General features: G+C 40.4%; 1 protein-coding gene and 1 long non-coding RNA gene across 2 annotated transcripts in view; one reads left to right on the forward strand and one right to left on the reverse strand.

The window, feature by feature from the left end:
* LOC311060685 overlaps positions 1 to 3,119 on the forward strand; it is a 30,428-nt gene extending 27,309 nt beyond the window's left edge. Inside the window, exons 2-3 of the long non-coding RNA XR_014602301.1 lie at positions 2,369 to 2,395; positions 2,737 to 3,119. This is a non-coding gene — a long non-coding RNA (uncharacterized lncRNA). The remainder of the gene's footprint in view (positions 1 to 2,368; positions 2,396 to 2,736) is intronic.
* Positions 11 to 16,398, reverse strand: LOC311060683 (eukaryotic peptide chain release factor GTP-binding subunit ERF3A-like). The gene is made up of 14 exons (XM_084078963.1): positions 15,823 to 16,398; positions 15,064 to 15,108; positions 12,869 to 13,144; positions 12,522 to 12,555; positions 11,688 to 11,765; positions 9,481 to 9,661; positions 6,936 to 7,090; positions 6,272 to 6,412; positions 5,442 to 5,535; positions 3,166 to 3,246; positions 1,926 to 2,099; positions 1,680 to 1,769; positions 1,102 to 1,270; positions 11 to 681 (listed from the first exon to the last, which is right to left on the reverse strand). Exons 1-14 carry the CDS (start codon positions 16,043 to 16,045, stop codon positions 629 to 631), a joined length of 1,794 nt encoding a protein of 597 aa, XP_083935089.1. The 5' UTR covers positions 16,046 to 16,398; the 3' UTR covers positions 11 to 628.
* Positions 16,399 to 16,488: the final 90 nt, after the last annotated feature.

A 16,488-nucleotide genomic window follows, 5' to 3' on the forward strand; every position in this document is an offset into this window, starting at 1 on the left:
TTTTCGGTAAGATAGTTTATTTCATCTTAATAATGTAACAGGTGTGTTGGTGTTCCCACTTTCTTTTGTAACAGGGGATGTGATCTGAAATCAAATAAACCACTGAAATCGCATTGAACATAGACCAAATTTAAAAATTTGGTACAACAATCCTTAAATCCAAAAACAAAACAAAACATCCATTTAATTCTCGATATGGAGTTGTTGTTGTTTTTCTTTTAGCAAATGATAATCACAGGCTAAGTCTGATCTTTATAACAACATGACATGAGAGCAGTGTCGTTACATTTCCAAATGCATTTCAATGCATCCATGTCCATTCCAAAAAAATGGCGCTGCGAGGCAACAGTGACATCAGCCAGGTTGGGAGGGGGGTTATAATATAGCTACATTAGTGGCATAGCTAAGCTCTCAATATGAGAAAGCTGATTCACTGGATTTTGTCTCTTCATGTAGTTGATCACAAAAACTGATTCAGTCTTTTAACTTCAACATTACACTCATTCATTCATTCTCCATCTCCTCTGTGTTTTCCATTAGCATAGTGGCTGTTTCACGTAGGTTCTAGCAACATGCCTCCCTCTTAATAACCAGTGGAAGATCTCCATGCATACTACTGCTAGTGCATTTAGTCCTTCTCTGGCACCAGCTTCAGCACTTTGCCAATAGCGATGGTTTTGCCTGGAGGGGATGAGAAGGAGGAAATTAATATAGAACTGTGATTAGAATTTGACATATAAGAAAACTAAAAAAGTAGATAGATAGATACATGCCGATACAAACCTATAGAGTCAAACACTTTCAATACACATTCACTCATACAGTTTTCTCATTCATTCATACAACTCGTAATGTGGCGAGGAGCGTTCCCTGACGTCCTTAAACAACGCACCTAACGTGATTGGGAGGAGTGAAAAGACTCACTCTAACACATTTTCTATGGCGTGATCTAAAACGGGGTGTATATTGCTCTTTAAACATGCACACTCCCTCTCCCATACACTCTGTCCCAATGAACTTTCATGCACACATTCTCAATCGCCCTTAACACACACACACACACACACACACACACACACACACACACACACCCAGTCTAACCTTCGTCTCTGAGTGTGAAGCGTCCCATCTGAGGGAAGTCTTTAAAGGTCTCCATACAGATGGTTCCTGCTGCTTGCAGCCTGGCGATACACACCTGGTCCTGCTTCACAAACCTGGGCCGTGTCTTACTCTTCTCCCCCGTCTTCTTATCCACGAGACAGATTAAGGCCTGGGAGAGGGTTGTGAGTGGGGAATGGAAGAGAGTTGAAAGTGTGCAAAGTATTTTGTAGCAGGGATGCAACAATATGGAATTCTTTTTGCCAATGATGACCTGACATAACTGTGCTTTTCTAACGGACGGACGGAGGCAAAAACATAACCTTTGGCCGTCCGGCCTGGTGGAGATAATGATCTACTTATTGTGGCCAACAACAATATGATAACCGTATATTTGACTTTATTCAATGAATTTTAAGCAATATAATCCACAGTTTACGTGTCAGGAGGGTAAGAGAATAAGAGATTGGTTGTTTCTTTTCCATAGCCATGACATAACCAAATCATACAGTACATGACATAACATTTAGAAAGTTGCAGTCAACACAAGAAAAATATTAGCAAAAGCTCAAATTACTTACCATGATTTGTATTTCTTCAATGCAAGTGTGAATGTGGAGGACTGCATGGTAACCGGGGCATATGATCGATTTGTGTTCAATGATGACAATCTGAAATAAAAGGAGAATGTTAATGAATGAAGTGAATATGAACAGTGCAGGTCATACAACATACAGTACAGTGGTGACTGATCATGTGATCATGAGATCAGCCTTTCATTCCATCAAAACATTACAGCCGTTTTATATTCCTTTAAAATGGTGCACCTGTGCGTCAAAGGTGCGTCCAGTGTGACAGAGGTCCTCAGCGTTACAGAGGAGGAAGCCGGGCAGGATCTCCTCCTCCTCGATGCCCTTCAGCCTCAGCTTCAGGTTTTCCCCGGGAGTAGCGTCGTCCGTCTCCACGTCGTCACTCAGGATGCTCAGCACCTCCACCACGTGCTAGAAGACACACATAATGATGAGAAGAGAGACAACAGCAGCTTCTATCTGTAGATGTCCTCTCGATCAATATCAAACAGCCAAGGGTGTGAAAGACAATGACTGAATTGATGTCAAACAAGCATGTTAATCCCTGATGTGACCTTGTTTGCGATTGCACATTTTGGGCAGACAGAGTGGCTTATAATAGTGACATGGTCACTCACAGCCAAATACACAGCTGAAAAGGTATTTCTGCCGTTACCACAAAAAGGTAGGAACGTAAGGAGGTTCATTACCTCCACCAACGTGGTCATGTTTTAATTCCTGTTTGATCATTTGTCTATCCTATTAACTCATTCCCTGCCAAGGATGTAATTAACGTTGTTTTTGTGGTTTTATAAAAGATTGCGCTGTTCTCTGTCAACCGAGTGATCAGGTTCACTTTCCACTCACGTCATCTGAAGATTTCCGCCTGCGTCCATTTCCTGTTTAACTTTTTCATTAAAACACTTCTATCTCGAGTTGTAGTTTGTAGGTTGTAGTTTTTTTCCTCTGGGCAAGCACACATATAGCGTGTGTATTTATAAACGATCGGACAAGCGATCATAATGAATATACATTTTCTGTGACCAGTTAAAAGGATAAAAAAAATAAGTCTGGCAGTGAAAGAGTTAACAGGCTATCACAAGAATTTATGAACGAATTTGCACAAAACTTGGTGGAAAGTTTAGTCCGGGGCCAAGGAAGAACTGATTAACCACCAATTGGACGAAAGGGAGTGAGACACTGGGTGTGGTCTGTGACAAAAATGTACATAATTGCTGAACAGATTAACACCACCACAATAGTTAGAAAAAGTTGTATTGGCCAAAAGAAACACTGCAACACCTTATATAGACAAACTCTGCTGAGCAGATTTTTTACATCATATTTTAGGGATTATTTGATGCTCTCTAATAAAGACGGGCCACAATGCGGCCAAATAATAATAATTATGAATAATAATATACCATCTATCATTTTAGCCATACATTTACAGTCCTCTATGAGCTACTAGTGCTATTGGTTTACAGGAAACTCTTACCCTGTTTGGCATCATCATCAGCTGCTGGGCTTTGCTGATGCATCCCGACTCCAGTTTCCCCAACACAACTGTACCCATGTCCTGCACACACACACACACACACACACACACACACACACACGTCAATGTAGAACCAAAGCGATCTCATATTTATGACTGTCTATATACACTGGATATACATTTCAGAGAATCGACTTTGAATGAGCCAATGCAGTGTGTCAAAGTACCATACAAATTCCCTTTACAATGACTTTGAAGTCTCTTACAGTCTCTTACCGAAGCATAGTAAAATAGGTACACTAAAATAGTTATGCCACTTCTGTTGTAATAAGCAACAACGTGCCCAGTAGATCAACATAACATTCCTACATCACCATGACAACCTGCTGCACTGTGGAGGGCAGTTTAACAGTGTACTGAATGAGTGACCTTGGCAGCCTGTTAACTCAAGCATAGTCACAGTATAACTATTCTCTCAGGCTTATGGCAAATAGTTGGTTGTTGTTTTGTTTGGTGGTTGTTCATTGTTTTTGATGTAAAGTGTCCTTGGGTTTATGAAAGGTGCTATATAAATTCAAGCTATTGTTATTATTAATATCAAGTCAAGATACCAAGGGATTATTTGTTTTTTAGCAATAACAAAAAAATCCTTCAAATCTCTATGTGATCGATCATCGATAGAGGACATCTTAGCAGGCTTGAACGAGATCAGCATCTCCTCACTCAAGAGTAATCATTGCTAATCACAACCATAGAGAGCTTTAATATACTTTAACTCTGTAGTCACAACACTGTGGTTGCAGGCAGAGCTATGAATGAACTGCATGAATGAATGAACCTCCAGCTACAACTGCAATGTAACAAACTGTACCAACTGCTGACAGGGGGAGGTTGAAGGATAAGAAATGGCACAACACAAAGTTCTGCCTGGTGGCTTGCACAGTCACCACACCACAAAAACACAAAACACTGCATGTTATTGTTTTTCTGTTGTTCTGAACGGGACTTTTTCCTCAAAATGTTATATTTCTTTCTGAGTATACCGACTCCTTTAGTAGTCTCATCAAGACCCTTTCACCGAAACCCCTTGTATAATCAGAGGAGGAGAAAGGAAAATAAAATAGAAAAACTCCCTAGAACTTGAGGTTATACTTTTTTTCTACAAAGGGCAATAACCAATTAGAACATATAACTTACATACAAGTTAGAACGTGCTACCTTACCTAAAACAGCAATACATTTGACACATCACACAGACACAAAGTCATCTACCTCCTGAATATTAAGTGACGACAACCGATGTCTGTTTTCTCGTGTAAGGTGACAGTCTTTAATGCACTCTCTGCAATGCCCTGCTGCTCTAAGATGCGTCCTATAGTTCCATGTACTTTGTGCTGTAGTCCTGCTCCTGCATCAAGTCAAATGTTGAATTCTTCAGTAGCTCCACGTGCCAAAGCAATGTCCTGCTTTTGTCTGTAATTGTAATGCATTATACTATAACGTCATGGACTCTGCAGAACAGAATTCCTTGTTTTATACTGTAGGTAGCTGTCTGCAAAACCATTACAAATAGCATAAATATGTGATTTTTTCAATTACTTGTGTATCACTGTAGGAGACATGAGAAAAGAGGAGGAGGAGGAGAGAGTGAGGGGGGGGAAATGGTGTAAAAGAGAAATGAGAGAGATGGGCAGAGGAATAATGTGGCGATAAATGAGGAAGCTCTAAAAAATATCTGTGTTGTCTGTTGTGCTCCTTCCAAATCAATGCCTACGTACTACATCTGTGCCAAGAAACTAAATGATCCTAGAGAGGAAACTAGGTGCTGTGTTTCAGTTTGTGTGTGTGTATGTGTGTGTGTGTGTGTGTGTGTGTGTGTGTGTGTGTGTGTGTGTGTGTGTGTGTGTGTGTGTGTGTGTGTGTGTGTGTGTGTGTGTGTGTGTGTGTGTGTGTGTGTGTGTACGCGTGCGTTCGTGTGTGGATGCATGCATCTTAGAAGGGTACCCAAGGCCTCAACGCTGCATTATCTTTAGATGACGCAAAGCAAAACTGAAAAGATGCACATTTAGAAAATGCAAAACAGTTGAAAATAAATATGAATAAAAATATCATTTTGCGTCAAGTTTCATGCCTACTATAAATCTAAGGACACAATACACCACCCTGACTTCCCCAGAAATTGTCCTGGTCTCAAACCCTGCCTCAGCTCATTTAAAAAGATTTCCTCTTTTCCTTTCTCCATACCTTCCAGTGTCCCCCTGCCTTTAACTGCTTACCTTGTATTTGTCTACAATAGGTAGTCGGATTGGGCCATCATTGGATCTGCAGAAGCTTGGCAAACTGTCCAGGTGGGGGATGAAGGGCAAGCCCCTGAAAGAGAAACCGATCAAAGTCCAGTTAACACTGGCAGTGTGAAAAGTGCTTTGCCATTGGTCCAACTGTTGAAGTCCCACCCCAACTATAGAGACAGAGTTCAACTGAGCTAATAGAGCATACGTGCTGGATTCAGAGGAGAAATCTTATTTTGACAGAAGCACTTGTCAATCAGTAGTGGTCCTACTCTACAACAGGGTCTAAACATCTCAATAGAACATTAAATTGGTCAACATATCATTTTATTCCACTACATAATTTACATAGTGTAGCTTTAACGAATACATTTTAAACAACACACAAATACGTTTTAACCATCTGCTACAACAGAATTTTAAAAAGATTATCTGTTACAGACGCTATTTTTTGTTACAGTCCAATACTACATCTTGAAACTATTTTGTTTCTTGACTGACATTCTTCAACAAGAAAATAGTTGAAGGTAACGAGAAAGAGCAGTAATATACAGTAGATGTAATTGAGATATTCTTTGGTACATTTTTTGCATGTTTATTATGTCAAACAATGTTTTACTTGTTAAACTGGTTTTATTAACTGACCCTGTTTTCTGCAAAACTTTTCTGTCTGCCAAAACTGGAATCTCTCCAAACATGGGACTCTGCATGAAGCTCCATGCACGGATATCACTACTAGTGAGTAATACAGACCACACTGTATCATACTATTCTTTTAAGTTGAACTGCAACTCAATTTCCCACAGCTTGTTACTTACGTGTACCAGGGGCATTCTGTCACAGGATCTTTGAGGTTGGCCCCTGTGAGTCCAGAACAAGGCATGAAGTAGATGTCCTTTTTGGGGTTGAAACCCACTTTTTTAAGAAACGGCACCAGTTTCTCTTTACACTCCTCATATCTGCGGGTGGAGATGAAAAGATGTTTTAATCTTTATTGGATTTTTAATAGCATCAGTTACCTGAGCCCTTTGTCCCCAATCCCTGTCTTTGTATGTTTATTTTTATATGAACATTTCTACTATTTGTGTTCACGTTTTGTACAGTACACACATACGGTATGTATTTTTCTATGTATTTATTGTGCAGTACATGCAGACGTTTTTGTCCTTTTTGGGGTTGAAACCCACTTTTTTAAGAAACGGCACCAGTTTCTCTTTACACTCCTCATATCTGCGGGTGGAGATGAAAAGATGTTTTAATCTTTATTGGATTTTTAATAGCATCAGTTACCTGAGCCCTTTGTCCCCAATCCCTGTCTTTGTATGTTTTTTATATGAACATTTCTACTATTTGTGTTCACGTTTTGTACAGTACACACATAAGGTATGTATTTTTCTATGTATTTATTGTGCAGTACATGCAGACGTTTTTGTATGAGATGTGTTGTACAGGTAAAGTGTGACTTGTATGTGCAGTGTTCACCTTTCAAGGCTCCAGTTGACAGTGGGGTCATCCATCTTGTTGACCAGGACAATGAGGTGTTTGACTCCAGCTGTCTTGGCCAGCATGGCGTGCTCCCGGGTCTGGCCGCCTTTCTCAAAGCCTGTCTCAAATTCCCCCTTTCTGGCTGAGATCACCTGACAAGAACCAAGAAAAGACAGGACATATATTTATCATATGTGATCATTTATGACTGGTCTCTTGGTATGTTGCGACCTATAAAACTAAGATCTTATTAACAGCATACATTAAATTAAACAGACAACGGTACTAATCTGCAACACTATCTAGAAGCCATGATTTGACCTTTTTCCTAAACAAGTTATGACTATTGATGCTCTTTACGGACAGTGGTAGCATGTTCTAATTAACTGTTCCACTGTATCTAAAGGCATTTACCCAAATTTGTCCTGCACTTGGGCGGGTACAGATATGCAATGCTGGCTCTGGTATTAATTAGGGCAAACACATCACCACTTCTACGAAAGAAATCGAGAACATACTCAGGGGCCCTGTCTGTGAGTGTATATGTTATGGATCATATTGGGCTGGAGTTGGACAAACCTAGCTTTCAGGGGGAGCCAGGCCAGCTGTGCCCTCTAGAGGCTACAGCTGGCCTAAGTCGTACATACGTTTGTTTTGGGAAACCTGCAGATTCTCCTTTAAGACTTTGGTCAGACCACCATACCAAGAACAGATTGCATAGTCAAAGCAACAAAGAACAAGTGGCTAAAAGACGAAGGCTAACAGAGTCTAAAAAGGGAGCTTTTCTTGCCAGAAATGTTCTTCTACCGTTCCCCCAACTCATGGTCTTGAGAGCCATCGATTCACCACTCAGCCCAGTGTCCAGTTAACATCCTAGATAGCTGGTTGAGGTTTTAGCAGCGAAAGTGTGGACCCCCGAGGTCAATGCATGGTGAAACCAATTTATGCAGCTTAGGTTGGGACCCAAATATAATATATTCGGTTTTGTGGAGAGAAAATGTGTCATTACCTTTTAATGTTTGTATAATTTATAGCCAACCCTATTTGTTTGTTTTTTATTTCAGAGCCGCAAAGTGGTATAGAAACGTACAGACTTCACAGCCATGGTATATGATAATATACCTCACCTGTCAACGAATGAAATTATATGATTTGAGACGCTGTTTTATCATCAATTTTAAAGTGGCATTATCATCTTCTGTAGTATGATTTTATGATGCTATTTAGAGTTGCCGTTTTTGCAATTACGTGTGTAGTTTGGTGCTAAATTAAAGGTAGTGTAAGTGATTTACTTTGGTTAAAATAAGTGTTAAATAGCGCTATATTCTGATAGTACTCATTGCTATAGTGTTTGTTCAATAAAAGGAGTCTCCCAAACAGAAAATGCATTTTCAGTGCTCTCTCCTGATTGGCTTAAATTTTGTCACCTACCTGAAAATGTACTATATTCTGTTTACTAAGGAGCTGGAGAGACCCCTGTGACTGAACTAACACTCTGTAGCAATGATTACTGATCAGAATATAGTACTTTAACCTTTTTAACAAAAAATATATCACTTTAGGGGCGGCCATAGCTGAGTGGTTAGTGAGTCCGCCTAGGGAGCCAGAGGCCCTGGTTGCCCCAGGTTCGATTCCAGGCCAGGTCAGCATATGTGTCGATGAAATGAAATTTGTCCCTGAGCAAGACTCTTAACCCCTAATTGCTCACAGGTTCTCATTGGAAACAAGACCGCAAGGACTTTCATGAACGACCTGTTAAAAGGAGTTATCCTATTACTTATCACTTACCCTACCTTTAAGTATTAAAAACAGCAGTACATGTCAGCTGTAAGCTGCCGTTACAGTGTTCTCTTTTGTTTTGTTCCCTACACAAAAGCAGTCACTGCCAACATTTCAGGGGCCGCCGCTTGCATTGAACCTGCAACTGTCAGGACATTCAGCAAAGAGTGTTGAATGGCTGAATGCCACAAGAGTTCCGGGAATATTAAAGGCAGAAACTTTCAATAGGAATTAACAGGAATTAACAGGAAATAATAGAAATGAAATGGAAACATATTCGCAGTGCAGATAGAAAAAGTCCAGTAATTAATCCATTCATTAGCCCCACAATATCCATTCATTTCTCAAATACATACAATGTGAAATGTGCTTTGAGGGGTGTGTGTGTGTGTGTGTGTGTGTGTGTGTGTGTGTGTGTGTGTGTGTGTAATCAAATAATTCACATTTAGCTTCACAATTAATTACGGGTATATCATTGACACATTTTATTTCACTTCCTTTTTTATGTCTGCTATGACTGACACTGGGTTTTGCTAAAGTGGTCAAATGTATTGGCTAAATTAAAGTAAAATCTACACTAAATATTTGCACTCAATTGTTATCATCCAATTAACTTTATATCAGTGATGAACTAGACAAGAAATATAAAACAGAATTTACTATATTTTTCTCTTAAATGTTCATGTCATGTTTATTTATGGTGAAACATATGGAACAGATGGCAGAAATGGGATCCCTACAATTGAGTGTCTGCGTTTCTCACCAGGACAGCCAAGTCTGCTTGAGATGCTCCACCAATCATGTTAGGGACGAAGCTCTTGTGCCCCGGGGCATCCAGGATGGTGAAATGCTTTTTCTCAGTCTCAAAGTAGGCTCTGCCGACCTCCACCGTCTTTCCTTTGTCTCTCTCCTCCTGGTTGGTGTCCAGGGCCCATGACAGGTACCTGTGGAGTACACACATGCCAGCCATGTTGGTTTACTTAACATCCAGTCATTGCTTGCTCCTAAAATGTTGGTCCAATGGGTTTCTACTGCAGTTCCTACTTAGTTCTCAACTCTGGTATGCTGTACCCAACCTATTACGAAACTACTTTAATGTCATGTTTCACTATAATTTGTCTTGCGACACATCAGCCTTGTACAACACAAACAAAAACAAATGAATTACATACATACATACATACATAACACCATGAAGACAAGAGCAATGATGTCCAGATTCTAAATTTAGCCTCAAAATTGACTGATGAACAAAGGACTTCTGTAGTCTGACCTTATTGAATTTTGGAACTTTGCTTTTGAAGGTAGCAACCTATATTCCCCATTTCAAACATGGCTAGTGTTTGAAGTGATATTCCTTGCTAACATTAGTCTGCTGTTATTATATGTAAATGCATAGTCTCTCAAATGGTTGACCAACAATCTTTGAACAAATGTTCAGTTGTTGCAACGGTTGTGACTTTAAGGCAACAAATAAACATCCATACCCGGTGGTACTACAGTACTGAAGAACACTCATAATCACAGGAGTGAAAAACATGAGAATCCATCTACTTGCACCAAAAGACCTTAGACGGCGAAGAAAGCAAATAAGTACCTTGTTTTCCTATCCACAGCTTCAATGTGATCTTTACATGACAGCAGATGGTCTATTACTACTCCTAGGTATGTGTATAGCATACCTGATTGATTTGTTCACCAGGAATAGTAATAGGGGAACTGTGGATCTCTGATGGTGCAACGAAAATTATCTCTTCTGTCTTTTTTGTATTTATGATGAAGAGAGTGTTGTTATCGCTCTACTCAACCACCCTATTTACTCTGTGTTAGTGCAGTCCAGGATCACTGGACTTATTGCTAGTGTTCTATTCTACTGCAGTTCACCGTGTTCACCTGGGGTTCCAAGTCTGAGGGTACGTACTTAACTACTTACTTAATCCTCTTTGTTCCCTGTATAACATAAGGCTGTGAAGTCTGAGAGTGGCCAACATCTTGTAGTAGCGTATACAGTTTTCCTCACTATTGCCAGCAATGTTAAGAAGCCAACTTTCTGTCACCCATGATTAAATCTGGGACCACTTATTTTGTGTCCACACGTCTACATACATTGTAGGCGTGTCATTAACACATATTTCTGTTTCTGCACGAATATAAAAGTGAATTGGTCAACTTTAAAAAATGAATACTAACCTGAGAAATGTTAAGAGTAATTCAACCCCTCAAACAAATCACTCTTGGTTTTGCAAAGATATGTCAATAACAACACCTATGCCATCACATTATATGCTTGATTGAAACACCAAATGTTGTGATCAGACCGAATCGGAGGTGACAGAGGGTTGGCTTCCCAACTTTCTTGGCAATCGTGAGGGGAAAAAAAGAAAATGCTACGAAGTCAAATCAGAAGTATATCAGCTGCATTTGTGAAAAAGGCCTATGAGCTAGAATGAAAACCAGCAATAGTCTGTGTTACCAGGAACTAGAGTTGAGGACGAGTTTGTTTGTACTGCATCTTCATTGTCTGTTACATTTTTATCTATCCCATACTGCTGTGCTGACCCAATTTCCTCCTGAGGATATAAAAAGTAATATTTTGTATTATCTAGTTTAAAGTAATACCCAAGCTTGTGATATCCAGTGGCCTTTTATATATATATCCATTTAAATAAGCCAGATTTAATTAATTGGTGAGGACGGTGAATAGAACCCATATAGATTTAAGGGGATTTCCTCACCAGATTTTGAATGAAGTAATACATTCCTTCATGTTGCTTGTTGATGTGAATTATTGATTTGATTACCAGTGTACAGAAAAAACAAGAATTTGAGGAATGCTATGACAGGATGCTCATAAAAAAGAATGTTGTCAAAGGCATTCCATTAAAAGGAATGCCATCCAATTTAATAGTAAGCAATTCCACACAAAGTCAGAAATCCTGGTGACCACAAGTGAACACAAGCCTAGCTCACCATGTCTCTCTGTTCTTCTCTTTTGCTTCTCTTTCATATTTCTCTAGGGTTCTCTTCTCCACCATGCCAGTCAAGTACCTAAAAATCAAAACACAAAACAGCATATGAACGGACAAAAACAGATGATAGAGAAGGGGATGTGACCATGTGATGAGGCCATGTCATATGGGGGTGGTGTTATTTTTTGTTGAGGTAGGATTAGTAGGATTAATCGCTTTTCAATGTTGTCACATATCCATTTGCCACAATTAACAATCGTAAAATATCCACACATCTGCAATACCGACACAATTCATAGAAATAGCATCACCCCAAATGGCATTATTTACATTTGAATGTCTTTGTTTTTTCCCTGCATGCGTTAGTTATTGCAATAACTATATATTATTTATACATGTTGATGCAATATCCCATAGATAATGTATATCACATGGGCATCTTGGTCAGGATGAAACGGGACGGTTTTGTGCAGACACAAATAATGACTGCAGTGTGGACCTCCTGGGTCGTGGGATGTCTACTCAGGGTCCGATATGACATCATTATATCAGTTCAGACCCTTTGGACATGGTCCACTTGGTCTGCGTACTTCTTTCTGGCAACAATGAATAACCATTGTGGTCCTAGTGATAATTGCACCCTGGTATACTATACATCCATTTCACAATCAAATGCATCATGAAATTATCACTGAGGTAGATTTAATTTGACATAATCTACATTCTATGAAACCTGTTATATCATACACAATGTAACCACAAAATGTAATGGCTTGGGCAACTAGATTGTCTGGCTCTGAAATAAAATACAGATCAGCATATCAATAACACTCACATGATTTGTCCTCCAATGGTTGACTTGCCAGCATCTGAAAGTTAGAATTGCAATCAAGCACTCTTTGTTGACCAAGTACGAAGTTTACACAAGACATCTGCTTTGGCATGCGGTGCAGATGTACAATAACAAACTAACATTATACAATTGACACATAACCATCGATATAGTACATGGACATACCGGACACGCCTATAGTGCCACAGGACATGCATTCAGAAAGAAGACTATATCCTATATATTAAGATAGTAGACAGTACTCACAGGTTACATAATTAACAAGTAAGCAATTATGAACTGAACAAAAACTTGATACATTCTCCCTAAGAGGGATCCCAGAGACATACCAACGTGACCGATGAACACAACGTTGACGTGCTCCTTCCTGGGGGCATCCGGCGGGGGCAGGACCACTTTGAGCACGGGCAAGTCCTCCTCTTCGTCCTCCAACATCTGCTCATCTGCCTCCCTCTGGGCAACCTCCCTGGAGGGACTCCCTGCCTCTGGGGTGTCCTCCCCTATTCCTCCGCCTCCACCTCCTCCTCCTGGCTCCTCCTTCTGCTCCCACGTCTCCTCCTCTGTGGTCATCATGTCTGCCTCTGTTCCTCCGTTCTCCACTGGGGCTGAAATTATTCGGCAAAGGTGTTAACGATGCCCGTTACCAGATATACGGACTGTTTGTGCGTGTGTGCATGCATGTGTTTGTTTGCCCTGTGCTCAACCCCTTTGCTCTGACTTGATTTAACTACAGCCACCAATTACATTCCGTTTGGTGGAAGGCAGAGGCCACACCACAACTATAAAGACATTAAGACAACATGGTGAATTATATAGTTATTATAGTTGGTGCTTAATTGGTGGGGATGGCTCTTTACCCCAGCTCTTCAAAACCTTCATTAGAACTTATGTACTATTTTATGTGCCATTGTAAATAATGTCTATAGAATAATGTTTCCTGTAGTGTTGGTCTGTTGTACAATATCATAACACTAATATTGGCAACTTTATATTGCGGAAAAACAACCATAATCAGACACTGAAATCTACTGTTCCCCCATGGGAAAAAACCCACAAATAAGCCTTCCATATCTGCTACGAAATGACACAGTACAGTGGTCACATATAAACCCTTCTCAACCTGCATACAATAAATATAACTATGACAAGGTAGATATGTTCGCACTGACTTTATCACAAAGACTAATCTTAGCCACAATATAGAGAATCACATGGCAAATTAGTGACTTACAGATATAAACAAACCCTACCATGCTGTTGTTTTAATTCTAACTCATTATTCGAGGCTTCATTTACAACATTTTCTCCTTTAGCATTCTATCAACATGAGTTGTCTGTTGAGCTTTTAACCAAATATGTATTGATATCTCATTATTGCTATATGTCTGACTCTGTGTAGTATGCAACACTGTTGTTTATGTGTGTGACACAGTTATTCTGCGCCATGACACTGTAACAAAAGCTATTTCCACTGGCCCTGGTCGGATGGCAGTAAAGAGGTTGACTTCATTGTTTTACCTTGTTTCTCCCATGTCCAACTCTCTTTTTTCACATTCACATCTCACCTTCTTCTTTTACCCCCGTCTCTCTCTTCCTATGACATCTCACCATGTCAATTCTCTGTGTCTCTGTCTTTCTGGCTACAGTTGCGGACCTGTGTAACCTGAGTAAAAGGTGCACGGTGTTCTGTCTCTTGACCAAATGTAAACACCTGACATCAGCATATAGGATCTGACCAGCCAGTGGTGACATGGCAGTATTTTCCCTTTAACAATATACTGCAGACACGTACAAAATGCTCTGACAAAGTAGGCCCAAGCCTTGGGGTAGTGGAGCTGAGGACCTGTAGCCATTGATATCTTTCACCAACTGCACCAATGAGGACGTCTATTTTAGGCACAGTAGACAACAAGTGATGTTGCATCACACCATAGGGTTCAGTACTACCAAGGACTCCAAATTTGGCTCGGTAGCTTCCAGTGGGGCCCAGGCTTGCATACAAGGAAAAAATTGCACAGAGATATAAGTAAAACTCAAACTAATGTGACGAGCATAGCTCTCATAATGCAGTGTTTCTCAACCTGTGGGTCGGGACCCAGATGATGGGGGGGGGCAGACTTTTAAGAGCTTTTTAATACCTTTTTTTCCCCATTGCAGCATCAAAGGTAATGAACAAACTATACTATAAAAACTGGTCAAACATTGGTCAAATTGTCAAATAATATAAGAAAATGTATATTTGAAAATAGGCAATCTACATTGCGAGGCATTGTGAGCTTGTAGATCTGCTATTTTAACAATATTTATCTGGGGGTCACCAGTTCAAATATGATTATTTTGGGGGCGGCCTGAAAAGGTTGAGAACCACTGTCATAATGTGCATAAAAGGGTTTCAGCTTCAAGTTTCAACACTTGGCAGGTGAGTGTGGGTGGGTTGATGATACCAATGTCTATAAATGATTAATAAGCGCTAATCATGCATGTAACAGATGATTGAACATTGTACAAAATAATGAATGCATACCGACTGTTTCTGACACCTCCATGTTAGCAACTGGATCGGAAGCACCTTTCAAAGAGGAAACAAATTAACATTTCAAACTCGCACAATTTCTTTGAGAAATTAGAAAGCCATTAAAAAAAGAATTCCTTATGTAATTACTGCCTTGTGAATTAGCAATGGCGTGTGAGCTTGTATTGGCATGAAAACAAACACACATTTCGACTTGTTGATGACTAGGCCTGTCACAATTATTACATAATCCTAATCCATAAACCTAATGGCAATTATTTGAGATAATTCATATATTCTCAAACATAAAAATAAAAAGAGGAAATAGCCAATCTACAAGCTCACAAGCATGGAGAGCTTGTAGATCTGCTATTTCCACTACAAAATATAAGTATATATAAAGTTATTAAATACATCGGTCATTTCTTTGTAGGTTATTTGTCATATCTGCCCTGTGCAACTTCAAATCCTATAAGCCAAACGTCATTTTTATTCGTATGCTCCAAGTGTTCAATGTCAAAAACACAATTAAATCGTTAATCGCAATTATGTGAGTGACAATTAATCGCCATGTAAAATGTCACAATCGTGACAGCCCTGCTGATGACTTAGTTCCCACTGCGTGGCAATAAGCTATGATTGTTGGCACTGATTGGACCAGCACGGCTAGCTGGATTAGCATAGCAGGCTAGCGAGTTCAGCTAAGTTCCAGCTGTCTTTTTAGGCTAATAATGCTTCTTGTTATTCCAGCGGAGCGTGGAAAACCCCTACCGTCTGACAGGGGCGGCGGAGTTTCCACGGCACCGCTCTGGAGGAAGCTCGGCACGAACACCGCGGCGTTAACATTGGGGACGAACGGCTTCGCGTTGACGTTGAGGGCGGCGAAGGCGCTGTCGAGTCCCGCGGCGGCGGTGACGGCAGCAGCCGGAGCCGGTTGGGCCTCGGCGTCCACCTCCAGATCCCACTGATCTGGGGCTGTGTCCGTTGGCTCCATCGCTTGCTGTTCCTCCGGAGAGATAAGATGACACGCTTCCAAAGCACCACGGATCAGACCGCGAGGGAACAAAAGGAAATCGCTCGTTCCACTACGAACCCGTTCGCTGGCGTGTCTGGCAACGCTCTCAGTGACTCGTTTGGCTAAGTTTTCATTGCTTTGTTGCGCCTTGTTTTGGAAGCATATGGAGCCGGTCGGCTGACAGACCGTCTTTCACCTCGTCTCAAGTGTCAAATAGTCCGCTAGGGGGCGCCCGACCTCTACTGTGCTTACTAAACTGGCCGTGATCTCCACAGCTCCTCCCTAGTACCCTTTCTGATCTTAGTTTAGGTTATTTTGATCATCTTCACCAGTATCAATAACATCACATACATAAGCAGTCTGTTTCAGAGTTAAAGGTTATCAAAAAGGAATAGGCTGAAGCTAAAAGCTCATAAATGCCT

This window comes from Gymnoscopelus microlampas (assembly GCF_963454915.1).
Source record: "Gymnoscopelus microlampas genome assembly, chromosome: 14".
NCBI lineage: Eukaryota > Metazoa > Chordata > Actinopteri > Myctophiformes > Myctophidae > Gymnoscopelus > Gymnoscopelus microlampas.